A 27464-nucleotide genomic window follows, 5' to 3' on the forward strand; every position below is an offset into this window, starting at 1 on the left:
GGCCATCTGCATCCCCTTGTTAGGCAGCAGCTGCTCTACTTGCTCTGCAGAAACCCTTCTTCCTTCTGGACAGCAGTGATAGCTGATTTAATTATTGATGATGATAGACAGAGGAGGAGGAGTTCTTCAGGGGAACTCACAGGCGCCACATGCCACAAATCCTAAAATAAAGTCCCTATTCTAGGGTATCAAAACCATTCCTGTCCTTTTACAGGACACTGTAATTACTGTCCAACCAAGATGAGAAATATTGATAGACCCAGCTAGTTATTCAAGCAGCATGCTCACACTACATCCAGTGTCACCTTTGAGCCTCATTTTATTTTTTTAGGTTTTTTTTTTTTACCTGTGCGAGTGTGAGGTACAGTGTAGTGTTATTTATCTTGAGATGTAGGTGTATGTTCTGGATGGGGAACGAGTGGATTCTGCTTGGGCAGCTGGGTCATTCAGAAAATCCCAGATAAGGATGGTGTCATCATGTGAGCTGCTGACGATCTGGAACTCATCAAACTGAAGTCGAAAGACTCTTCCAGAATGCTCCTAAATGCAAGTGGGAGACACAGCACGTTACTTTGTGAACTTGCTGGCACCTGGGATGAAGCAGGGAAGATGAACTAGGGCTTCGATTCTAGTGTCACATTCATTTCTCAGTAAACCCCACATGACACACTGTGCATCACCATCACATAGTGTAAATTAAGCTCGCTCTCAGTGAAAAGGGCTTGCCATATCTGAATACTTGGCTCGCAGGAAGTTAACATTACAGTTATCCCATTACTCCTTAAATCCCAATATTGGACACACGCTGCGCAGAACAAACTAAGCCCTCTCCACCACGCAATTCACTCTGGTGAGGCTGATAGGAGCACTGTCTTCCTTGTTCCATGGCGAAACTCCTTCCTGAAATCACAGCATTCCCAGATGTAGTAGGTTAAGGGGGGAGACATGAGAACTTTGCATTCAAGACTTGGCACCATTGCCACTGCTGAAGAGGAAATAGCTTAATACTGGAGGACACTAAGGACTGTCTTGTAAAGTCCAGTGACAAAATAATAATTCCTCTTAAGCAGTTCTAAAAATATGAACTAGAAAGGGCATTCTTTATAGGCAGTTCACATTCTGCTCTGAGGCTGAGTGGAAATGGCATGACAATTTGGCAAGAGTTCAGACTGTAATTAACAGGAGGTAACAGCAAGATCCTGGATATCACAGAGCAAATCCAGTATGCTTTCCCTTTTGTGTTGCCTCTTTTTTCTTGGTGCTTACACTGCTGCAAGAGTAAGCAGTGGCCTCCTCAGTCAGAAGGGAATAGAAACCATGCAGCTAGGGTGAGCCCTATCTCTTCCATTAATACCTATTTCTCTTTAGTGCTCACATGTTGTAAGGGGCTTAGGGTCAGGTAAAAAACATGTCTTAAAATACTTTAATACTGACAATACAGGTTGCTCAAACATTTAGACAAAAGTGAATTGTTAGGTACTAATGGGAAGCCTCTGTCTTATGGCACAGGGCTACAAAAATACAGCTTGGTTGCAAAGCGCAACAGCTGCTTTAAAGTGAATCTCTGAATCTTAAAATTAACTGAAAATACACACACACAGAAGTCAGATTCTATTTTTAAGATAAATTTTAAAAAAGGTCTAATCATTGGAACCTTTCTGATCTTCTAACTGTAACTCAAATTTGTCTTAGAAAGACCTTATAGGTTTCTGTCTTCCCACCTATTCCAAAAAGAAATGTTTTTCCAGAGTCTGTGTTGTAGCAGTGAAGTAAAGAAGTTCGTGCTAAAAAATATCAGTACAACAGTCAGATCCACTGAGGGATTGCTCACAGAGACACCGAGAAAGAGGTACTTTGAAAAACCATTTCCAAAACTCCCTTTTTTCTCCCAGTCACTGTGGGCTAAGTAAGGTTGCCCTAGAAGTTCCACATAGCACTGCCCTTTGCTATTGCAGTGGCAATAAGCAGAATGCACACCTTAAGTTCAGGCCACAAGGACCTGGACTCTTTAGCTCGTAAGGAAAGCTGAACTGTGTGCTTATTCTGTGCCTGGAAAGCTTCTGTCAAATTCATGTGGCCGCCGTTCTAGCTAACGGAAGACAAAACTGGAAGGGACCTGGCATGCAGCGAGCATTTGTTATCCGTGCACTTTCCTCCTACTGTTTGAAAATTGAACACGAGCAGCAGGAGACTCACGATGTTCATTGTGCAGCCAGGTTTAATTTTGGAGGCCAAGGGAAGAGAAAAAAAAAAACAAACCAAACCATGGGTAAGCGGGTATAAGGACGTCCTGTTGTCATAAACATGAAAAGTCCTAAAAGCACCACAACAGCTTCTTCCTCTGCCCCCCCTCTTTTGGCCCCCTCCATTGCTATCAAATGGGGATTTATGAGTATCCATGTGTTGAGATTCCTACAGTGTTTCCATCCCACTGCTTCTGATTTATAATATAATTAGCTGGGGCACTTTGGCTGTCCACTGCTGGAAAATGCAGAGGAAATCACACCAGTTAAATTAAGTCTACAGGTTACTAGGCACACATTTGTCTCAGGCTGGAGCAGGAACACTACTAATACCAAGCTGAAGTGTTAGACTCTCAGGATACGTGCTCGTGGGCACAGAGTTGTTCCATAGTTTGGAACTGGGTGGCTGATGACAAAGGGGTTTTCTGGATTTCAGCCATGAAACTATTTGCGGTTCTATTTGGCTAACAAGAAGGTTTTTCAACATAGTACCTGCAGGCATCCAAGGCTCTCACAGACTCTTACTCTGCAGCTTATGGTCCAAATACATGATTGGAAAAGAGTTAGCATGGCTTAATGATCCACTGGCTGTCAGCTGAGTCACAGTAACCCTCCCAGCCTGCACCAAACATGAAGTAAAATACTTAGCAAAATCTACAGCAACAGTAGCAATTCAGGTGGTTGATGAATGTGCAGAAGGTCAGCTAGCACAGCTCAGCTGGTGAGAGGTAACCACACCTTTAAAGAATCAGACAGCCTTGGTATGATCTTGGTTTTAGAGCACAGACTACAGTCACTTGCCACAGCAGGAAAAGGTCTAATGTATACCAACTCAAACACTTCTTAGCTAAAAAATAAATACATTTAGCACTTCTTTTTCAATGAGAATTTGGTACTGGGTTGAAATCTTCCTCTATCCCCAGCAACACTGCAAGGTTTTTGGGATGAATGTGATGGAGGAATGCTTATAGGAACCATCCCATGGCCTTGGCTGTACTGGCATTTTTCTCACAACTTGCCCACATTATTATAAGACCAGTGCAGAGCCACTGTTAAGCATGACTGTGAATGTTGTTAACACTCACACAATGACATTTTAACCACGCCATCATCAGACCTGCACTAAATACCAATAGATGGCGTGAAAGTAGTAGCTGCTGTTTAAGGATGAGGCAATTTCACTGTCTGTTCCAGTCTTTACCTGCTTTTTCCTTAAACACCCAAAAGCCAGTAAAAAGCAATCCCAAGGGTGTTCTTGTTCCTCAAATTTGGAATGTACTACTTTTCTTTAAGATGTTTCATGTCAACAGTTTAGACAACTTACTACTACATCATCAGGTACACACAGGTTAAAGTAAACCTGCTGGCACACGGATTTCAAGAAGGACAAGTCTCAAAAATGGATTTAATTATTAACTCCAAATCACAGAACAAAGCTGTTAAAAAATAAATGAAAACTCCACAGCTTCTAACTTCTAATGCTTTATAGTTTGCAAAATTTAAAAAAAAGTTGCACAGCCAAAAAAGCCAGACTCCTAGAAATGATTTCTAGATCCTGCAGACTGGGGCTAAGCTGACTTGAGTTTTCATGGCTCAGATAGCCCTGATCAAGCACACCTTTCTGCCCCCTCTGACACCCCTACCAAAAGCTCTTACCACAAGGGTTCGCAAGCAGAGGGTCCCTGCTGGAGCACGGGGGTCCAAAGCAGCCACAAGATCCCATACTTTAATTTTCCTAGTAGTGAAAAAATGGACAAACACCATGGCTCTGTTAAAGAGAAAAAGAGCAAGTGCTCACAGAAAAACATTAACTGTTAGTACAGCTTAGCTAACACACCAGTTCAAGGAAAATTACAGCAATCCTTCTGCTCTTGAGACCTGGTTCTTGCATTTTCCCTTTGTAAAGGTTATAGAGCTTAATGGAAGAAAAAAATATGCTGTCAACAAGGTAAAACACATAAAAAGCAGGTGATAATAACTAACAGAAACATGTGGGAGTGCAGACACCTAGTCTGTAATGGCAAATGGTCCAGAAGATGTAACCACAGATGGGACAGGTTGTTCTTACCAGTGGTTCAGCTAGAAGAGGTTTCATGTTGAGTCATCAGATATTCTTAGAAGCTAAAGAACTGGACCACATGCATCAAATCATACTGACTTATTTAAAAAGAAGAAAAAAAGGTATACTTTGTAACATGGGCCTGATTTTCTGGCCATGAAAAGGTCCTCTTGGTATGACAGACAAGAAGTCTAGTATTTATAAGGAAGATACAGCAAAGTGGGATGTGAGACAGACAGGAAGATGCAATGTATTGACTTGCACTGACAGCCTTACCCATCATATGCCCCACTGACTATCCTCTTGTTATCAAAGCGTATGCATCTCACCAACTCTTCATGGCCTTCCAATACTCGTAAACATGCCCCACACTCGATATCCCACAGCCTGGAAGAGAGTACAAAGCAGCAGTAAGAATTTTTTAATACCTGATCATTGCAGTGAAATATTTTGGTCTTTGCTTGTAGTTAATGGAAACTTGGAAATAAAGATTATGATGAAACAACAAGGAAACAAACTATATTCATCACTCCTTTTCCTGCTGTTAAGTGGATGTGTGCTTTTCAACATGACCCTGTTATGTTACAGTATCACATGGGAAATAAGTCAGAAATCCAAAAATTTTAAGACCAGTTGTGTCTAGTATCTACTGCTCTAGTAACACAGATATGTCCCAGTTATCTTCACAGTGAGCCTCATAACTTTATTTTACCGAAGTTGATTTTTCATGAAAGTATCCTGCCTTCATTTCAAGATGTTAAGAGAGGGAGACTTACCAATCCCCTTGGCAGCTTGTTCCAATTGGTAAGATCACCTTTTCTGTACCCCTACATGCCTATTTCTGATTTGGAGACTACCATCAGACAAATTAAGACACCAATACAGTGGTGAAAGGTACAAGAATTAACCAGCCCTTTTTATTTGTCATTTCTCCCACTGAAGGTATATTTACTCTGTAATCTAGGTACCTTATGCATAAACTAAAATGGGCACTTTATTATTTTATAATGTATTTTCTTCTTGCTCTCAAATAATTCCTGTGGCTCCCTGCTAACTGGTTCTAATAATCCAATATTTTAAAAAAGTTCTGGCACCAAAACCAGTACGCAGTATCCCAGTAAGAGACCCAGCAATGCGTTATTCTCTCAGCTTTAAATATCCCAGAGTTTTGGGCTTTGTGAAGGATTTTTAGCATGGAGAATAAATTAAAATACATTAATTTTTATACTTACACACTACCTTGAAAAATACTTAACAAATGCTTGAAACAGTTATGAAGTAAGTCTGTTTGCTTTCCATACTTTTGTCAGCTCTTTGACATGACTCCCAATTAGCACGGAAAAAGAAAGATTATTTCCCTATAAGAACTGAAATTCTTTGACATGTATTGTCCAGAGGTGTTCCACCTCTGGCTGAGACATTCCCTGCTCATACAGGATTCTTTTAATAGCAGTATCTGCTGCAGCTCCCCGACACACAGCTGAAAGAAACCAGTCACAAATGTTCTTATATGCTCATTCAATTAGCATTCAGACTGACATGAACTTCACAGTAGTGAGAAATATGGGTAGTTTGCGGAATTTCTCTGGGTAACACGTCTCAAAGCAGCACAGCTGCTGAGGGGTCAGGTCACTTCTCCTTGAAAGACAGACAGAGAAAGAGATAAACTGTCCCCACTATTTTACTCCTGAGGTCCCCCAGGGAATAATCCAGATCTAGTGGATGTGTGCCCAAGGTTTGTGGATAACGATTGCAGCTGTCCTAGCACGACAAGTTGCTCTCACTTTGGACAACAGAGGAATGAACACTATAGAACTGGGAAAGCATTTGTCTATGCACATGTTTGAGGCCAACGAGGAGCACAAGGTGATTCTTTGATCTGTGAAGTCGATCTTTCAGGAATCTGTGAAGATCCCAATAGTCTTCACATGAGTACCAGTCAAGGTCAGAGCAAGCAACTCCATGGCAAAGGTCAGCCAAAGGCACTCTGGCTGGTCAGAGCACAGTAAGTGTCTCAAGGACCGTAAACAGGATGGACAATGCCAGAAATGAACTGGTGCAGAAAGGTCTGAAGAGCAATCTTGTGCCAGGAACTTTTGTACCATGTGTTTCCATTCCTTGCCATCAAGCCTGAGATTGCCAGCAGCTCTGGGAGGCTGCATCACACTAATTCAGGCCTGTATTTTCAGGTCCCAGATTGAGGTTTTACCTGAATCTGAATGGGATTAGAAGAGATAATCATGTCCTTAGCCATGTGGGGAATGTGCCTTCATGTACAAAAGGATAACTGCTATGTAAGAGCAGAATCTCCTAGCAGAACTGGTGCCAAGGGTAACTCCTAGATTTGATAACGTCCTCAAATTTCTACTTCTTTAAATAGTCAAAGGACCAAATAGTAAGAGAACTACTCTTAAGGCTTGAGAACTAACTAAAAAAATTCACTACAAAATGTATACAGTCAAAACCACCACCACCACCACCCTTCCTTCCCATAGCTTTGAGAGAACTTCTGGAAGTAGAGGGAGGTCTGCAATTATCTCAGCCTTTAATTCACTTGAAGTCCTGGCAGAGCTGGAAGATGTACGGAAGGCAGGTGAGCCTGAATCCCCATCTCCTAGAGAGAATGCTGTTGTCTAAACAGTCCAGTATAAGATCCCCATGTGTGCACACACTGGAGGTTGAATACACACATGCAAACTGACCACTCATTTAAAAATTAACCCAAGATGATGTAGTCTGATTCTATTTTCTTGCTCTAAATTACCTTTTTTTTCTTCTTTTTTTTCTACACCATGCTTGTCTGTAGCAATTAAGAACTTTGGCCCTAGAGGCTAAGATACTGAAGTGATTGGATTAAACTTGATGGATCAGTTTCTACCAGATGGAAATCGGCACAATGACAGTGATGCTTATGTAGCTGTGTCCTCTTACACTGGTGAAATTTCTGGCTTAAAACAAAACCTAAATAATTTTTATACATGGAGTCTCCCAACAGAAGAAAGATACTGATTTCTCAGCTACTTCACACGTCCTTACATCTGCAGTTGCAAAACTAGAAATCACAGAGTTGTCTTTTGGAAAAAAGTTTCCCTGCAACTGAAGAATGACAAACTTCAAATTCTGTATCAGGAGGTAGCCTCTACTGAAGGCCAACACACAATGTCTGGCATTTTACAGTGGATTAAAATCAAACATAGAAAGCACCAAGCTGCCCAGAAAGATGACTTAGTAACCTGCCTTTCCTTAATCACACTTCCACTGTCTTGTGCCCTCTGCTAACGGCTGAGAGAAAACGATGTGACCAGGTAAGTCTTGTGCCTTGCCCACACAGCTGCCAAACTTGACTTCCATTAAGGTTCACTGCCAACATTCCTGAAATTCTAGCACAATTTATCTGTCAACTAGGGATTTTGTGCTATGTAAGCATAAAAGTAACTGTATTCCTCTTTAGCGTTATCACTATCTTGACATTTATTTTTATTAGCATTGCAAGTCATATTTTAGATCCTTCCCTAACTGCTGTGATATTTAACTACTTCTTACTCTACTTCTGAGACCAAGTTGCATAGTACAATTGCAGAGGGTTATTTTTTTCTATTTGAAGTGCAGAAGTTCTCACCATGTATAAGTGGTGCTAGTCTTACACAATGCCTGTAATACTTTTCCCCCTGACTAAGAGAGAGAAGCTCCAACTCTCTTGGTCATGCTCTCAGACAGCCCTGTACTAAAATCTGGCACAATGACCTGGTGAGGTCAACCAAAGGACCACCATTTTCCTACAGAATGCAAAGCAGAGAGAGGCAGCGTGTTGCAAGCAAAGTCCACAGGCGAACAGTAGCATAAATCATTCTCACTGAGGGGAAATTATTACTAATATGCAAAGTGAAGGGTTTCTGCTTACACTGTCCAGCTTTAAAGTTTTATCAGAAGGCAGAGAATTATTTAAAGCAATGACAAAGACAAAAGGGAGGTTGCTCTTACTCCTGTTTGCATGACAGAGCCATTTCCCTACGTCACATACACTACTACTCAAGCTTGCTCCGTACGCCCTGAGATTACTGGGACATCCCTCTGCCAGCAGCTGCAGGATGTAGGGAGAAATCCTGGCTCATGATACCGAAGGAGTTAAATCTCAGATTGCAACCAGGGCAACTGGAGAAGTGCAAAAGGCAGCAAACTGAACTTCATGCTCTAAACCAGCTGTTCCAGACTTAACCAGGTGCCAAGTACCACAAGAAGAGTTTGGCGAGAGCCCAGGAGGATTTCTGCAGAGGATTAAATGCCTCTTACTGCAAATCTGACCCCTTTAACTAGACACATAGCCCAATTAAAATATCACAAGAGCACATCACAGAAAGTGGTACTTGCCAGCTCTTTCATACACCAGAATTGTCAGAGCAATGCAACTTGTTGATTAGTATGGGACTCTTGAGATATAGAGGATGAAAGACAATACAGTAAAACAGGCTTCTAATATCTCTTTCCAGTAGTTCCCAATGTTCTACACCAAAGAAAGCATATTTCAAAGACGACAAGGGTACAGAGCACTTCAGTTGCCTAACCTCTGCACATCCCAGGGAATCAGAGACAAGTGCTTGCATAGAACACTGCAATGGGGAGTGTGTCTCTCACCTGATAGTATTATCTGAAGAGCCGCTCACTACTAGCCTGTCTCTGTACTGCAGACATGCAATGCCTCGTTTGTGGCCATTTAAGGTGCGTACAAATTCGCAGGTACTAGTGTTCCATACCTGTGACAGGAAGGGGGGAGGGAACCACACAGAGATAAAATTATCAAGAAGAGACTAACAAAAGCTGGTGTCTGTATGATATATAGGTGCATCCAGAATGCCCTTAATTGAAGATGCCAGGGGAAAATTACCGCTCTGATGACTTATGACTATAGTCTGCAACTGTTAGCAGCTTGGGTCACTGTACACGGAAGATTTTTGCCACACCGTATGAGAATTAGCTTCCAAAATCAGGCTTTAGCACTCTCGGGCTATGATTTAGTCTACACAGGATCTCGATTTTCCTCAGTTTTAATGCTGCAGATTGGGATCACAGCAATAACACTTAAGTGTTTTGCCTTTATTTTGCCCTCATGCTGCCCTCTGACAACTGTTCGAATGACTAATGCTGAAACATAGGGAAGTGGTCAAGTCGAAAAAGAACACAGAAAACAAAGTCCTTTTTCAGCTGCATCTGTACCTGGATCTGATTTGCCATACAGCTCTGTAAACAAGTTGTGCAAGCTCAACAGAGGGGGGTCGAGTGGAAATGAGCAGCAGGAAGAACACTGCTTCTAAAGGAAGATCTCTGTAATAACTGTCAAGGACCATCTTTCCTGTCTGGTCACTGTTCTTGGTTATTAAATACCCCAGTGCTGCAAATAAAAAGCCTCTGAAACACCTCACCTTTATAGTTCTGTCACCTGATGCTGATACAATGTACTTGTCATCAAAGTCCACTACGTTGACGGCAGCTCGGTGCCCTACTAGCACCCTCCTCAGGGTGATGTCTGTTGGTGAAGCCATGTCCCACACAGCAATGGAACGGTCTTTGGAACATGTCACCATCATGCCATTATTGAAGCGGAGGTGCAGTACTGCTTCACAGTGGTGAATCAGTGTATTCAGCATCTCGCCTGCATTTACGTCCCACACCCTGCAGTTTCAAATTTCAAACCAGAGAGAAGAGAGTTAAAAAACTGTACAGTGGATTTTCTGTAGAGCAAGAGAGGGACAGGGAGAGGTAATTGACTCTTTACCAATATTAGAGAAGCAAACACCACAAGTTACATCTACATCTATTAAATAGTTCAATAAAAGATGTATTCTATAAACCTGTTGATTATGCATACATTGAGACAGTCCAGCAGCCAAAAACCCTGCAATGCAGTTAACACCATAAAAATAACCCAGCCAGGAAAAAAGCATTCTTTAATTAAGGGAATTTAATGCTGAGGAAAGGTATGAGATTGATGGCCTTAAAGACTGATGTTTCCTGGTTGTGTCAGCCTACCACATACTCCATTTCCAGTCAATGAGTACTTAATCATGACCTGTGGGGAAGCAAGTTCAGTGACAGGTTTAATTTTTGACCTCTCTCACAGGACTATCAACTCAAAGGATAATTTATACAGAAGCAGAAGACAAGATAATGCTTTTCAAACAAATGTAAGTAATTGCCACAAGTTGCACCACAAATTGCATTTACCCTGCAGTGCATCTGGTACACATTCCAGGAATGTGCTGAATACCCAAATTAAGACAGAGCATTTATGTCAATTTAATGTTATTGGAACCAACTGTTTCAGCTGAAAGATAATTTCAGATGAAAGTTAGACAAAGGCTTCATACAGAACTTCTAGGACTCGAAATGAAGATTTTAAGCCTTAAAAATGTTTCTTTTGGGCTATTCTGTTGGCAAACTTCTTTTACCCTCCATAAAGAGATTTCTTTTGGCACTATCACACCTGTATCCCAGATACACTATGTGAGAGCAGAAAACGGCTGTATCATCAAGCACATCAGATGTTGCAGAAGTTAAAACTTTGCCAATAAGGCGAGCAGTAAGAAAAGGCAAGATGTGAGAGAGACTTCTAGTGTTTTATTTTCTAACTTATGGAGGCTGAAGTGCATCAACTTATGGACTATAAATAAGAAAGAAAACTACATTCCAATGACAAAATGTAAAGGAGAAAAACCTCACAGACTAAAGACCTGAGCCATTAACAGATGAGCAGTTTGCAGACAGGGTTGCCAAACTGAACAGGAGCTCGAGACCTACTGACTTCTTTGGACAAGTGCATCCCTGAGATCTCAGAAGCATTAAGAGCCCATCTGTACTGTCTATTGGATGAAGCCCCTATTCCTGAGGAGACCCAAGGATAAAAGTGATGCGTCCTATGTGCCTCTGGGGTCTGCACAAACACTTATAGATACAGTAGGAAACAAAGCATTTCTGGGCAAGTAGCCAGTCTGCAGTTTGGCCTGCCTGGCCTGATATGGAAGATGATAGTGCTTGTTACAGAAATCAGCCTCTCCTTTTGCGATCTGTTTAGCACAGTGCAGTTCCCACAACGCCTCCAGGCAGGCAGTGTTGCTGAAATTCTGGATTCCTACTAATGATAGGACCCCAAAATCTAGCAGCACCACAAGACTGCATGCATCACATGTCAGGAACTAAATTTAATGGTTATTAGCTTAACAGTGGTAGTTTACATGCAAGCATGGTGATAACCATGACGACCTTGCAGCCATAGGAACACATGCTAATAGCTTCAGAAAAGGCCACTGACACAGCTTTTTTTTGTCTGTAACATCACTGCATGGGCATTGTTTGTACATTGACAAGAAGAGAATATATAACAACATGGAGAAGACAGACTTGCTCCTTCATGTCCGAGTTCATATTGCAGTTCACTAACTCATATGTGCCTGTATTTACACTGCAGGTCACTCTCAGGGATCCTGTATTACGTCTAGTGGACTTCACGTCTGCATAACATGCACCACAAGTGCTGACTTGAAGTGTCCAGCCTTTTGCTGGAGACTGGAAGGAAAGCAAGGTTAGAAAGATTGAATGAAAAGAAACATCATGCTGAAATATAATTAAAAGTCACAGGAGATCTAGTCATACATCTTCTGTTAAAATTAAGTGACAATGGATGACTAAACCTTCAAACTTGCTTTGAAAACTTCAACCAACTTTTAAAAAGTTATTCTCAGGGAGAATTTAAAACATTCTCAGGGAGTGTCAAAACATGCAAAACCTTGGTGAAATGCCAGATGGCCTTCCTAAGTCATCTTGACCTTGACTGGCCTTTGCTTAGGTTCTCATTTCTCCTTGACAGCCATTTGCATGGGCATCTGATAAACAAGGACAGTACACTCCTGAACAAATATGCTGAACTACTTCATGGAACTGATTGAACAGCACACGTTTAAGAAAAGATCATTTCAGCATCTTGCAAGGCTAAAATCTTAGAAGCAAACAGAAAGCTCCAAATCACAAGCACGCACCTGACTGTTGAGTCCGAAGATCCAGTAATAATCACCCGTTCATCATACTGGAGGCACAGGACAGAACCCGTGTGTCCGGTGAGAATTCGCTTGCATTCCAATGTATTCTTATCCCAGATCTAAGATAGCAAACATTCAAAACCAGACAACTCAGAAAGGTTTTCATTGTTCAGCACTTACTGGTTTGACTGGTCTGTTTTTTACTACAACACATCAACCATAGTGCAGTTAAAACATCTTTAGTGGCATCTGTAGAGTCTTCTAAAGGCTCTTTGGTGCAATACATTAACATCTTTGATATTACTGGCTTTACTACGAACGTTGGTTTTACCTTTCTCATCAGGGTACAGGGCGCAGTAATTACATAGCCTGTAATTACTGATGGACAAAAACTCTGCTAGCAAAGTCTGTTTGTAAGAAAACAGGGTCTCTCTTGCCAGATAAAAGAGGCATACGTGCTGTGCAGGTGTGAGGTGGGGAAAAGAGAAGGCTAGATTATTAACAGGAGATTGGGTAGGTGTCACTGAAATTAGGACACTATTATTTATGGCATAGGCACTACGTGCCATTAGTATGCCATTCTGGAGCACTCTCACCTTGATAGTATTATCTCGTAGGCCACTTACTATCTTCTGATCATCATACTGTAAACAATAAACCCCTTTGCTTGTCTCACTTCGGCAGTGGATTCTCTGTAAACTGTGCCTTCCACACCGCCAGTTTGACTCTATTGTCTTGAGGAGAGACAGGAGACAAAAGAGAAGTAAAAATAAAGCATAGAACTATCTCCCCTTTTTTTGTTTGCTTCAGAAGACAGCAGATACCTTTCTTCACACTTTTTCCTGGAATCATGCCCATACAGTGACATAACTGCTTTCTAGAAGAGGCAACACACATAATAAAACCAATTAACACACAAAGGCCTGGAAAACATATTGTGGCTAAACTCATCTGTATTGTCTAGAATGGCAAGGGAGAAGAGACCTAAAAGCTTTTTTCTATCTCCAACCTTTAACCCCCTGGTACTCAACAACTAAACAGCTGAAGACAAAGTCTTAGTTGAACTCTAGCTAAGTGCTCGTACAAACTTGTCGCAAGAGTGCCTGAGCACCGCTTTTGCCATTAGGAAACTGCCAGAACATGGCATTTGTTCACACTAGATACAAGGCAGCCATGCTCAGTTGCTTCCCATTTCCCTGGGTCTTAGGATTGTAGTTTTGAGCAATGCACCTTCTCCCTGGCTCAGTTCCTGATATCTGCCCATAATATCTTATTAGGTCTCATCTGCACTGGGTGGAGCAAAGTACTGAGGAACAGAGAAAATCAAGTTGGTATGGTGCTGCTGTGACATCTGACGTGCAAGGTGTAGAGACTCCATGTGCAAACAGCTCGCTGAACAATCCAACTCATACTCTGTCTAAGGGAGTGGCAAAGCTTGGGGCCTCATATAACTGTCCCAGATCTACAAACTCTGGGCAAACAGAGACACATCAGATTTAATGAAATATTTCATTACAACAAAATATTGTCAGAATTCCAGCATTGTGAATAAATCAGGGAGATTTAAAAAAACAAACAAAAAACAAAAAACCCACCACATCTGGAAGCTGTTTCTTACCTCTATGTCCTGTATAATTTTGGGGTAAAGTGCTCTGTAGAAGGAGTTGGGTGGTGCAGTCCCATCAGGAGGTTTATTTTTAAATAGATATTGTCCCCTGGAAGACAAAAAACACTTCCATTGAACGCAAATCATGTTTCAGCATTTTGAAGAAAGGTCCTCCTGGCATTTTACAAATGGGTAATCACTGTTGAAAAGCACAGACAGATTCACATTCAAACTTAATTTACTCAGTAAGATGGGGTGGTTCCTTGTATGTTTGCCCTGCAACATGTCGGTGTTGCATTTAGACACTGAAAATACTCATGAAAAATCTGTGCCTAGTCACTCAAGGAAGGGAAATATATTATCTATCACGGACATGAGCCCATTCAGCTCAATAGGAGGTGAGAAAGGCTCATGCCCACAATACACATAACCATATCAGAGGTCACCTTTAAAATAAAGCGTACAAAGAAAATTAAGGAAGCCAAGGAACCCTCAAAATCACTATGCATTCAAGGCTAGCTTTTATCTGCATTGGCAGGAACAGCATCAGTTTTGGTACATGGACATTTTACTGCTACTACTATATTTTGGTAAGCAACACTTCATCTGTGGTGCCTCCCTCATTTCAAAACTGATTTGGAATACTCATATCCCAAGCTAGATTTTTGCTACAAAAAAAATCTGTAAACGGCAATCACTACCTGCTGTGTAAAAAACTTTAATTCCTCATCCTGAAGTTAAGAAGCCACCAAACACGGTGTGGAAGCTAGTAAACCCCACCATGGGCGTACTAACTGCTGTTCTGCCTGGCAACATGCCTCACAAAATGGAGAGAGGCACAAATGCCTCCGAGTGTAATCCTGGCATCAGAGGCACAGAGTTTACACTGGGCCAGCTCTCCACTTCTCCCTCCCTTGCTCCATTATGGCATAATTAATTGTTCAATACATCCTTGCACATTTCTTTCTTGTCCTTTCCATACAGTATACCTTGAAACTCATTTGAGAGACTGTACATTAGCTGCCCTGATGTACTTGAACTAGGGAAATCACAACAGTCAACCAAAATTTTTAGGTTATAACATGGTAGCAAACTATAGGACTGAACACAGAAAATAACAAATGCTCAAGAAAAGAACTTTTGGTAATTCTTTAAATAAAGTACTTTAAGTACGACTTGAGAGAAAGGTCCTTTCCACTTTGGAGAGAGCAATCATCTGAGTCTTCAAACACAGTGACCAGCAACCACTCATATGGGGACAAATACATGTGAGGAAGGGAACACATGGGTGCAGGCAAACCGCTAACTAGATGGTTGCCTATTTACTGTGATCCAGCCTGAAAGTGCATATAAGAAAATTTAAATTATTGGCCCAGGGAGATGAAAAATGCTTTGGAGATACACAGAATACCTAGGACACATCCTGGAAGACATGGGGAAGGTCTATGAAATCTGTATACAAGCCTATGTGCCTGAAAAGCTGTCAATTGTTTGCAACTTTACTAGCTGACCTAATACAAGGTCTTGTTGCTACCTGTAAGCCCTGCCTTGCTGCATGTAGAGTCAGTTGCTTACAGTTCAGCTAAAGGATTGCTTGGAATTTCCATGGCATCCCAGTAGCCATTGTGCTGTGGCTCTGGGGTAAAAGGAACTATTGTTTGCAGGTTTTGATGACTGGCCAATTCAATCAAGTATTCAGATGGATGCAATCGTGCCCAGATTTTGGGCTTCTGTTTTATATTTCTCTAAATCTGTGTAACCCTTACTGCTGCCTGAGAAGCTGTCAGTGAAGGCTACCGTGCTGCAGAACTGGGTGTTTCTGTTGTAAAGCACAAGCTGCAAATGCTGAAATCAGGCAGCCCACATGCAAAGTGAGAAGCTGTAAGCAAGTAACACCAGCCATCTATCATTCTGAACTGTCCAGTTAGTCACCTCCTTGTGCCATGCACAGCGTTAGCATTGATTACAAGCTATAAAGCTCTATATAGCAGAGATGCAATTACATTGGATATTTCTTGTCTGCCTCTCTTAACCACCCCACTATGCCTGCAGTTGTATCTTCTAGAGCTAATCAGAGGGCAATCTGAAAGATAGGGCACAACTTGCTCCTGATGTGTCAAAGCAACCTCCAGGACACAGTGTAAAACTGAAGAAGTGCAGTAACAGGGTGTGACTGTCCTTTGAGATGAGAAGCAGGATTTTGCAACTGTTTTTTAGAAATGTCATGTGTCTGTATGACTAGTAATTGATGCTAATGTTATTTCTAAAATCTGGAGAGAGCAACTTGAGAACTATCAATCAGCTATGATCTCTGACAAGATGTAGAGAATAGGTGAAGTTCCACAGAACAAGAAAAAGACAAGTGTAGCTCTTGCATTTTAAAAAAATGGGAAGAAGGTCCACCAAAGAAATAGTGGACCATCCAACTCAACTTTGACAGTTTAGCAGTTCTTGAGCACATGAACGCCTAGAAGATGACAAGGTGACAAACAACAGGCAACACTGATCAATCCAGAATACACCATGTCAAACTGACCTAATTTCTTCTTATGGGCTATTCTCATGACTTAGCAAGAGAAGTATGATCTTGGAAGAGCTCAAGAGTGGACACACAAATGGCTGGAAAGCACAGTTTACTGATGGCGCACTGTCAAACAGGATGGCAGCTGGGATCTTGCATGGAGTCTGTCCTAGATGTGTCATTATTGAGCATTTTCATTAATGACAAAGAATGGAACAGGGAGTGCATTTATTACCTGGCCAATGATACTAAAGCTGGGAGAAGCTACAGGCACTTTGGAGGACAAGATTAAACTCATAATGCTCCTGACAAAATGGAGAAATACCAAACAATAAATAGAATCTAATTCAATAGACAAGCGCCAAGTTCACCACTGAGAAACAACATAAGCATGCAAGATGAGGAATAATGGCTAAGTAAAACTTCCACAGAAAGGGTAATTAATTTTATAACAGTATTACACCACTGTTAAAAAAAAAGCACACGTTCTACTGGAAAGCATAAAATGGAGTGTCCTCCATACGGTATGCAAAGCAATGCTTCCCACACCACCAAACTCTGGTGATGCCTCAGCAGAAATAAGACACCCAGCTGATTACAGCATCCTCCAAGAATGGAGTCGAGTAACTGGGGAGGGTCTAAACAGAGAAAACCAAGAATGACAAGAGAACACAGGATTATGGTTGGTTAGTGCATCCAAAATGTAGGAAACATGATCATCTTCCAACATGGAAAAGATTACTACAAAAAGGAGAATGAGAAACTGTGCTATGTGTCTGTGTAGGATAAATAAAATACACCGAACTGTAGCTAGGAAGATACCCTAGATTTCAGGAAAATCTTTCTAACACTAAAGTTAGTGAAACAGGCAAGGCCTCAGGAATTTCCACCAGCGAAGGTTTTTAAGAACAAGTTAGACAAACATCTGGGATGACTTAAGAGAAACCTGGCTCTGCCTTTGGGAAACAAGAGGGACTAAATAACATCTCAAGGTCCTCTTTGGACTTACTGTGACCTCAACAATACAGAGCAGAAATAGAAGTCCTAGAGAGAACAAGGCACTAAAAGGAATGCAAAAGTTACCACTGCCATGCTTGTGTTTATTTTACACTCTTAGTAAACACTACACTATTGGAAGCAGATCAAAATAGTATTTATTTTTAAAGGATGTTTTATAATCCTGATTTACTTGCCTTTACTTCCTGAGACAAACAGTATAAGAAAATTAACCATAAAACAGGAGTCTTTGTTTGCAACTCTGTATCTTTTTCTTTTTAATAGCAACCAAAATGCCTGAGCTGTCACTTTTATCTTGTTTATGAAATATTCATACCCAGCTTCCTTTCTGCCAACATCCTAGGGACACCCTTGGAAAAGAAAATTATGTATTAAAGGACGTACCCCTGAGAGGGAAAGTTCTAATGAAATGTTAACAGAGCAGCTTCAAACTTGAGTGAGACCCACATTGTAGTAAGGCTATTCCAGATGATTATTAACTAATCTATCTGCATTTCTAAAGTCCCCTATTCTCCGTGGTACCTACACTCAGCTTCCAGTTTGAAAATTAAACAGATATCTAATAGCGAAAATCTGCTGAGGAAAACAAACAGACCTATCAGGAAACAACTAATTCATAGCACATGCTGCCCCACTGCCACCCCTAAAAAAGCTCTTCTGCTCTGAACTGCTGACTAGTTTTAGTGTTACCCTGGGGTGTACACAGCTTCTTAATTTGAACTGAATGACAGCTGGGCGTAAAAATCTGTCTGTGTATCTCACTTGTCACAGTGGGATAAGAGCATGATCAGATGAGGAAGGTGAGGAAAAAGCCCCCACATTGCCTGCCTAGCCAAATTATGCCTGAACTCCCCAACCCCCAAATTTTGATTTAAGCAACTGTCAGGTTTGGAACCAACATGATGTTTCAGGGTGCTAAATAACCCTCTTCAAATATGGTTTGAAACACACAGCACCTACTGTCCTGAATGGGGGCAAAAGAGGTGAAGATGCAGTTCCCTCACCATCCTCTCCTCTCTGACAACCCCCTCCACAGGGAGTCTGTCCTGACCATTCTCTCGATGAGCTTCTTCCACAGCATGCCGTCCGATGTCACCCGGTACCACTCCTTGCACACCAGCTCAGCAGCACACAACGATTTGGCATCCAGGTATGACAGAATGTTCTCAGCAATGTGATCCAATCCCCGAGCTGGGGGAGAGAAAAAAAAAAATTAAAAAAAAAAAAAATTATTTGCTGTGGAGACATGGAGTTTAAAACAACTCCCCTTGCTAGTACAAAGATACCCTCTCTTTCCATCTCCTCTTCTGCATGCAGAGCTGGACCAAATGCACAGAAGTGCATTTGCGGCTAAGTTCAGGAGTGAACAGCGTTCTCCAACTTCCTTTGGATATAACACAACAAGTCATTAAAAATAATAAAGAATCCAAGAAGTCATTCCAATCTATTTCGATGGGTTTTAGCACTAGGGGGATATTCTATGGATGGCATTTCCAACTCAGCAACGCAGCCCCCAAAATCTCTCTATATTAGGACCATTTCTCATCTCACTGCTACAGCTGTTCTCATGTTCCAACGGCTCAAAAGCTGTTTTTGCTAAAGCAGTAGCTTTTAAACGTAATGAAGAAAAAAATATATATTCCCAATGTGTGCCCTGAAGGGTAGTGGTACCTTTAGACATGGGGGAGGGAAAGATATGCAGATGCACAGGGAAGTCGAGAGGGAAGGAGAGGCTGTGTAAGGAGAAAGTGAAGCAGGTTTGCTAGTTTCATTTATTTTAGTGGGTGGAGGAAAAATATGCACCAAAATGGTATAATTTGCAAATATTTTCCAGTGTGAATACCAGGACTGGCTTTGTTTCAACGTGGCTGGAGTACGATGCAAAGCAATTGCCTGGTTAGCACCAAGCAGCCCCACATAACATCTGCGTAGCTGGGTGTCAGGGAAGGTTATGCTACATTTCTTAGCTGGATGGATATACTCAGTAAAAATGTGCCCTTACCCACTCAAACTGCATCACCAGTAAGACTTCAGGAAAATAAGATGCCTTTTAAATGAGATGCTGCATAAATACAGCTTCTCTTGCAGGCTGTTTAATTCACAAGTGAGACACACCATCAAGAGATTATCTCACTTCACAGGTCAAATTTCAGAGGCTTCGTGAAAGTTGTAGTTTAGACCCCATCATCCCTCAGGCATAATGTACAGACCAACCAAAAAGGAAGCATGGCAGATTGGTATTACATGCATCTTCCCTCTGGTTCACATTTGGGACAGAGTTAAATACATCTTTTCTTGCTTTAAAAACAACAGCCTCAAAGACAGAGAAAGCAAGTGCATTTTTACAATCACATGTCTGTAAGTCTGCAAACCCAAACTGGGTGCAATCAGCTGATTCTGATTAGAGTTCATGAGACACAAAAGGCCCAACCTTTGTTTTCGCTAACTGAAAGATCTCAAAATTATCTCCCAATACATGAAGATGAGAATATTCAGCATGCCTCCTCTTGCTCCTTTCAAACATCTTAAATTTATAATACACTTTGGGTGAGACATTCTGCCCAGCATTTTATGCTTCCATTCATACATAGAAAAAGCACGTGAATGATACCATGCACAGCTAGAGAGTGCAGAAACAGGTCTGACATTTCTTATCTTTATAGATGCAAAATTAGATGTCAACCTGCAAAATAAAAGCATCAGCAGCCTTTATTATGTATTTAATCTGAAAAGATATATACAGCCACTATATAAAATTCTTTAAAGAAAGAAAAAAAAGAGTGTTTGTAAATTTAGATTGACTCTACAGCAATTTGTGGAAAGAGAGATACAACGTTTTAGTAAATGTGAACTGGAATTTGCAGGAATTCCGCAATTCGGTAGGGCAGACATGGACATCATGTCCCCCTGCTTCCCCACCCTGACACCTGCAGTCCTGAGCTCTCTCCACTGGGTGGAAATGGCATATTTGCCTTCCCACTCTGTGTTGTTTCCAATGGGCCCACAGACATTTACAGACCCACCAGGACATTTACAAATGCCTGCCTGTGTAGTATCCATATCGGTGGCTTTACGTCAGCAGCATCACAGCAAGAAACTATTTTATACTGGGAACAATTGGTGGTTTTAGGAAGCAGGGCTACACTGCATAAACTGGACACAGCAATCTTCACTCACAAGTCTGCCTCTGACCCACCTGCCCTTTCTGGATCATCAGTACTTGCACTTTAGCTCTTGCTGCAATGAGGTGTTGTAACTACTTCCATGACTGTAAGTCATCCTTTGCCATTGATCCTAGACCCTTTGCAGAGAAAGAATACTGTTTTGGCTTCTCCTCCTCATATTTATGATAAGTGGATGGGCAGAGCTATTTTGTCCTGGCTGCAAACTCAAATGTATTATTTTGTTTCTTAGGAACAGCACAACTCACTGAGACACGTATCTAACAAAGCATCACTTCCTTAAAAAAGAGAAATCTCTCCTCACAAAAGTTTTTGCTAAATTGATGTGAAACACGATTAGCCCTTCAGCCCTCCATACCAACAAGAATGTTTCAGTTATTTCACACATGAAACCCTTATAAAAATGACTCTCCTCATAAAAAATGTTAAACAGCTTGGAAATGCTAAGCAGAGACCTTATTTTTTCAGAAACAGAACAAAGTTTGTTAAGTACACAGTTAAGCTGTATTTTTCAAACAAACAATTCTGTTCAAAGTACTGGGAAAATAATCTGAGCCAATTTTATGCTATATTAGTAAAACGTGCTCATGATCTAAAACTACCTTTAATTCTGGTCATTCTTTGGGACAGTGCTAGGAGGACAGTGATAAGATGCCTCATGATTTTGAAGTAGCTTTATTGTTTTATTCACTCGAGGGGGAGAGCAGGAGAGAGAATGAAGGAGTAAAAATGAAACCAGAATACTGAACACCTGAGAATTTCAGAAAGCTAAAAAATACTTAAAAGAGTTTAGGGTTTTTTATTATGTGACTTAATTTAAAATTTTAGGTTCATCATGCTTTCCTAGGCAGTTTCTTACCTTCCCCTTTCCTATTCCCCTCATTAGAAACCTGCCTATACTCAGGACATCCTGCACAGACTGCAGAGTCTGTGCCAGTATAATTCCTTGCTGTTAATTTTCTCCCTTAGAGCTATATTCACTAGGACATTAGCACTTTGCAAATATGCAAATTGATGCACATACATTATTTAAGCACAGTTCCCACAACTATTCAAATACTCACATATTTGCTGCCTGATTCCTATCTGTTCTGCATTCTGAGATAGTAAAATTAGCTGCTTCCTGGGTAACTGTGAAAAGACCACTAACAAATATGGTATGGCTAGAAAATTTTGAATGCCTCTGAAAATATTTGTAACATTTGCCAAAAATTTTCAGAAAAAGGCCTGTAGGATGAAATTAAGCAAGTGCAGATGAGATGCGTTGACTTGCTTTGATGGAGTTTTGTGGAGAAAGACCTGGAAAAATTGTGTACGTAACTATATGTATACTTCCACTTTAAGAGTGGGGAAACCAATGCGCTTTCAAAATAGTATTTTTCTGAAACAGAACAGTTCCACAAGTTATAATGCTGCTCTAAGTACATAAGATTATTGCCATTGGACTACTAAAAACTAACATAAAGCAGGTACTTAGCATAACTAAGATTTTTTTTTTTAATGCTACAACAGCCATTTGATTACTGGGCACAATGAGCTTAAAAATCCAGTGAGTCTGTGTATTTAACTTCATAGCAAAACTCCTGCAGTGCCTTTATGCTTTGTACAATTCACAGTTAAACATGCTTTTTTCATCTTTGAACCCTAGAACTTAGATTTCATGTTGAGAAATTCCTTCTGAAGAATGATCAAATGACTGGATTGAACAAATTGTCGGAGTTCAGCAGCTCTCCAAAGGTATTCAGAGAACAAAGTTTTGGCAAGAAACTCCTCTCTTCAACTAGCTATTTAGAGACAATGCCTGTAGCACTTCTCGCTCAGGTCGATCTCAGACTAAGGACCCATGCTATGGGAATGATAATCTATTAACTATCTATCTACCTATCTTATCTACAGAGGTATGATCTAATGGTCTGGAAAAAACACCAAAGAGCCAGGAAGTTCTGTCTGGTTCTGAAACTCTATTGCTGTATATATTTTATCTCCCACTGCCTCAGTTTTCCCATCTATAAGACAGGGCTAATACAAAACTGCACATACACTACTTTATGTGTGCATTCTGTGAGATCATCCAATGCCACATCTGAGAACAGCTAGGATAATATTCTCAATGGAAAGCACTACAGAGATGCAAAAAAATAGAACATTTCCATCCTTTGAGCTTACGTCCTCCACCCTCTATTAGCAATAAACACATAATCAAAGCGATGGCTTCAGGAAGGTATTTTACTAGGAGAGACAAAAAAATCTAAGTAAGAAAAGGGAAAACCTCAGCTGAGCAACCAGTAAGAGTAGTAGTTTTAATTTTAAAAAATTTTGTTATGCATGCATTGTTGTGGGCATTATGAGTACAACTACCTACCCTGTGGCTTGCAATGACTATCCTTACAATACATATATGAGCTATCATTTACTCCTAGCCAAACCATGGTGGTATTAGATCATGCCTTGAGACACGGTAGAAATAGAAAATAAAATATATTTTATACCAGTATAGAGCTTTACATTCAAAAGGTATAATCTATTTTGCAAACTGACCCTAGAAGAGACCTCTCCAGCAGGGTAGGCCAGAGTTTTCTGAAAGACTAGTTTTCTGAAAGACAAGATGGAGGAGTAAGCTCCCTCTGCCTGCAGAAATACCTGGCAGTGCAGTGATGAAGTCTCGCTGTAACATGGGTTTGAGGTATGAGTTTATATGTCCGTGCTGGTAGTGACACATCTGGGAGATGAGGTGCTCCACAAACTCCACCTGGTCAGACTCAGACCACTGTTCAAAATACTTGACACAGAGTTCCTTCTCCTTCTCATAGCTTGCAGACAGTTTTCTTTGCTTGGGCACAATCATACTGGAAGTGCCATTGGCAAGTTTTGTCTGTAAACAGGAAGGAGAGAAACAACCCAAATCACACATATGAAAACAAGCTCAAGTGGTTTTAAGGGGGAAGAAAATAGAAGGAAAAATGCACTCTGATACATAAAGTTGGCTGAGACCATGTATCCCATTTGGTGCTGTCAGTCGGAGCACAACCATCGCGACCTGTAACCCCTGCAGGACAATGCACTGGCTCATGCCAGAGCTGCACACAAAGGACTCTTGTTAGACAGGAAACCCTGAGTGGCAATTTAACATAAACACAGTTTTATTTACATCATGCAGACAGTAAAATGCATTTGGATTCCTGATCTACAGTTACCAGTTACTTCAATGCACCAACAGAAAACTGCATTTGTGTTCTGTTTTGTTCCTAAAGAATGGACTGCTGCTAAAATTCATAGGGAATGCACGAAACAGATGAGAAAAAAATTGATAGTACTTCGAGTATAAAATTATACCTTGAGAGCAAAGCCAGCTAAAACACACCCTGATATTTGGTACATACTTCTTTCACAGAATAAAAGATTTTCAACTTTCTAAACACTGTTAATATCTTGTCAGAAGGACTCAACTCAAATAAGAGTTTCAGGGACAAAACAGAGCACTGACATTTCAATTTACTCCTTGATAGCAAGATATAATTTCTGCTTTCTAAACGATTTAACTGGAAGAAAAGTGCACATTTTGCATTGCAAGGATATCCTTTGTCCAAGTAAGATTAACTGTTTGCTGGGAAATTATTTTTTCCCATACTGGTCAAACAGTTTGTATTAAATGCTGAAAACATGTAATTTTCTCTCTTTCATTGCAATGGTTTAACACCGGACAGCATTATAATAAAAGTCAATATTATTACATCATTTTTATTTACAAAACACATTTAGAGGTTCTCTATTAATTATCAAATAATTAAAAACAATTACAGATATCAGAATATATAAAACATTGATGTAGGGATGCCATATTTCTGTTCTATGATGGTAATTCCAGGCATCAACCTCACCAGGAGACTATATTAACTTTAAGGGAAAAAACAAGTATCTAAATCTCTCTGCAAAGCTATCTAATGATCTAAAAGAAATGCATGGATTAACTGATTTTACAGGAAAAGAAAGAACAACTAAAAAGCTTTTTTCCAGCAAGTGCCAAAACAGTGGGTTATTTAGAGACCACAAAATCTAGTTACCGAAACTGGGTTTGGAATGCAGGAATTTCTCATTTCTCAGGAGTAAATAATTCCTGTACTTCAATACCCTCCCAACCCCGACAGCAATCCTGACTTTGGAACACCAAAACCCTCGTAATTTGAAAATCTACTCAACTAATCACCACGTACATTTCATTTTCTAGAGAAAATCCACCTAAATAATCTTTTCAGCATTTCCAGCAGAGCTGGACAGACTTTCCTCTGGCAGAAAAAGACAGTAATTAGCTGTCATTTTTAACACGCAGTTTCTTCTATTTCTGAATTATGGTTTGACTTAAATTTCTTTGAGAACACAGAACATGGAGATCACACCATCAGTGCTCAATTCTGCAGTTCAATGTTTTCAACTTCACTTTTACCCCTGCTCCTCCCTGCAAATCTCATAGAATCATAGAATCATTTCGGTTGGAAAAGACCTTCAAGATCATCGAGTCCAACCATTAACCATGCCCCCTAAACCATGCCCTGGAGTACCCTGTCCACTCGCTTTTTGAATACCTCCAGGGATGGTGAATCAACCACTTCCCTGGGCAGCCCATTCCAATGTTTGACAACCCTCTCAGTAAAAAACTTTTTCCTAATATCTAACCTAAATCTCCCTTGCCTCAACTTGAGGCCATTTCCTCTTGTCCTATCTCCAGACACCTGACAGAAGAGACCAACACCCACCTCACTACAACCCCCTTTCAGGTAGTTGTAGAGAGCTGTGTGTGTTCAGTAAGATCATGCAAGACAAGGGCTACGACTGACCTACACTTTCATTTAGTCATCACATGGACAGCATTGACTGCAAGCAAGTCATAGAGCCAGCACTGGGCAGCAGGAAAGAAATACTGTCTCTTGGGCCAACTTTTTACATAGAGAAATCTCTAAAGGACTGTGGGCATGAAGTCCTAGGTGTGAAAGGCCGGACTTTTCCTAGCAAAGTTCACAGTAGGCAACAGCCTGGCAAAAAATGATTACCAATGGACTGCACTGAACATCAGTCTTAAGCGATTCTGGTCATTTTTGCTGCAGTTAAGCTGCCTGCAAAACAGACACCCCTGTAAAAATGCTGGATTAAGACAGCGGAGAGATGTTGTATTCTACAAGCTTGATCTCATTTCATTTCTCATTTTGTTTGCTGTGCATCTCATAACAGGCTGTCTCTACAAAGCATTTTTTAAAAACCTATACCTCTGCCTTTTAATTTGAGAGACTGTGAAGTCTGACTAATATGCTGAGCTGCAGCAGAGTAGACAGCTGATGTGCAAAGACCATAAAGGGGGCAACTCCTTTTACGGGGTGGCACCATGTTCTGGCCTTTCCTTGCCTCCTGAGCACCTTTCTCACAGCAGCCTTCAGCTCCCCAATTACCTCTAAAACATCAGTTTGGGGTGTCGAACAGAAGTTGCAACATCTGCAAAAACAAGTAGTGGCTTATGTGTGTACAAACAGATGGCTTAGATAGGACAAACCAACCCATTCTGCCTAGATCCCAAGTGAATACAGGCTTCTTGGGTGGGAATAATGAGTAAATTAAAGAGTCCGTTGACCAACACTTCTAACAGCTCTGGAAGTCAAACTACAGGTTTATGTAGTGGTTCTGCTGAGAAAAGCACTATATGTGTTACAGTGTTTATGTCCAAATTAGTGGACAGGGGAACACTGTATTTTTTTGGTTCATGCATGGACTTCAGCCACATTCTGACAATGTCAACTTGAGACCTAGTTTGCACCCTTGCCTGCTCTGGTTTCCCATCAAAAGAAGCAAGGACATGCCCAGAGGTAGCTATGGTGTGCCCAGCAGGTCCTGTAGTCTATGCAAGCAGGGGACCAGGAGGACAGGGCAATCCACGAACACACCAGTTCTGCAGAGTAGAGACAGATGAGCTCAAGGGCTCCCAAATCACTCGATCACAATACATGCTCACATGCCTCCCTCAGACTGCCTGTAGCTACAGTTTAGAACGAAATTCCAGAATTTCAATTTGAAGATTCCTAAAAATCCACTGGGGGTTCAGTGAAAAAGGCCTGTTATTAAAAAAAACAATGACAAAACAACATCAAGCATCTGTGTTGGTAAAGTGTTGGGTGGGAGGGTGGTTACTATCAGTAAGAGAATGGATCTGGCTTCCTGAGCAACCCTGATGACTCGACCATTCTGATCAGCTGCCTCAAGTTCAGGACAAACCAGCTCAGAACAATAACAGCAACTATTTCCTGGAGCACACAATCGTCTACAGCCTCTTCCCTCTCCTGGTACAATAACCAGGCCTCACCTGAAAAAGAAAGAGCTGTCCCACATGCCATCCATACTACCAGGGTAAATATCCATCCAAATGCACTGTATATGGTCATGCTTTTTATAAGCTTCACTTCCAAAAGTGGCAAAGAAGAATAAGCACTGGTAGTCCGTCACCTGGGAGGAAGTCTGGGTATAAAAGCAAACTACTAGCTCGGAACAGATAAAGCTTTTCTGACTCCCTTTGCACAAACCCCTGTAAGTGAGGGCTGAGAGGTGTCCCAGCTGGCTCTAGGCACAACTCATCTGCAGGAACAGTAGAGATGTCCTCCTGCAACAGTGTGTCTGAGCTAGTAAGCTGCACCAGGAAACCCAGGGGATTGAGTGCCTCAGGTTGGTACTAGCTCAGGGATCTACGTACTATGCTCCATTGCAGTCCATAATTACAAGACCATTTCTCCAAATGGCTACATTTAACACAAAGCACATTTGTATGCCCAGTG

At 41.0% G+C, this 27464-nt stretch overlaps 1 protein-coding gene across 10 annotated transcripts in view; it reads right to left on the minus strand.

Moving 5' to 3' along the window:
- The window catches only part of BTRC (beta-transducin repeat containing E3 ubiquitin protein ligase), a 124818-nt gene that overhangs the window by 6597 nt on the left and 90757 nt on the right, over positions 1 to 27464 (minus strand). For all 10 annotated transcript variants that reach the window (XM_052798405.1, XM_052798406.1, XM_052798403.1 and 7 more), the window contains 10 exons: positions 23296 to 23527; positions 18478 to 18664; positions 13948 to 14044; positions 12926 to 13063; positions 12330 to 12448; positions 9720 to 9969; positions 8935 to 9053; positions 4579 to 4689; positions 3900 to 3978; positions 347 to 540 (listed from right to left, as the gene is read on the minus strand). In XM_052798405.1, coding sequence (XP_052654365.1) covers positions 379 to 540; positions 3900 to 3978; positions 4579 to 4689; positions 8935 to 9053; positions 9720 to 9969; positions 12330 to 12448; positions 12926 to 13063; positions 13948 to 14044; positions 18478 to 18664; positions 23296 to 23527 — 1494 coding nt within the window. In that variant the 3' untranslated portion in view covers positions 347 to 378. The remainder of the gene's footprint in view (positions 1 to 346; positions 541 to 3899; positions 3979 to 4578; positions 4690 to 8934; positions 9054 to 9719; positions 9970 to 12329; positions 12449 to 12925; positions 13064 to 13947; positions 14045 to 18477; positions 18665 to 23295; positions 23528 to 27464) is intronic.

This window comes from Harpia harpyja, chromosome 10 (assembly GCF_026419915.1).
Source record: "Harpia harpyja isolate bHarHar1 chromosome 10, bHarHar1 primary haplotype, whole genome shotgun sequence".
NCBI lineage: Eukaryota > Metazoa > Chordata > Aves > Accipitriformes > Accipitridae > Harpia > Harpia harpyja.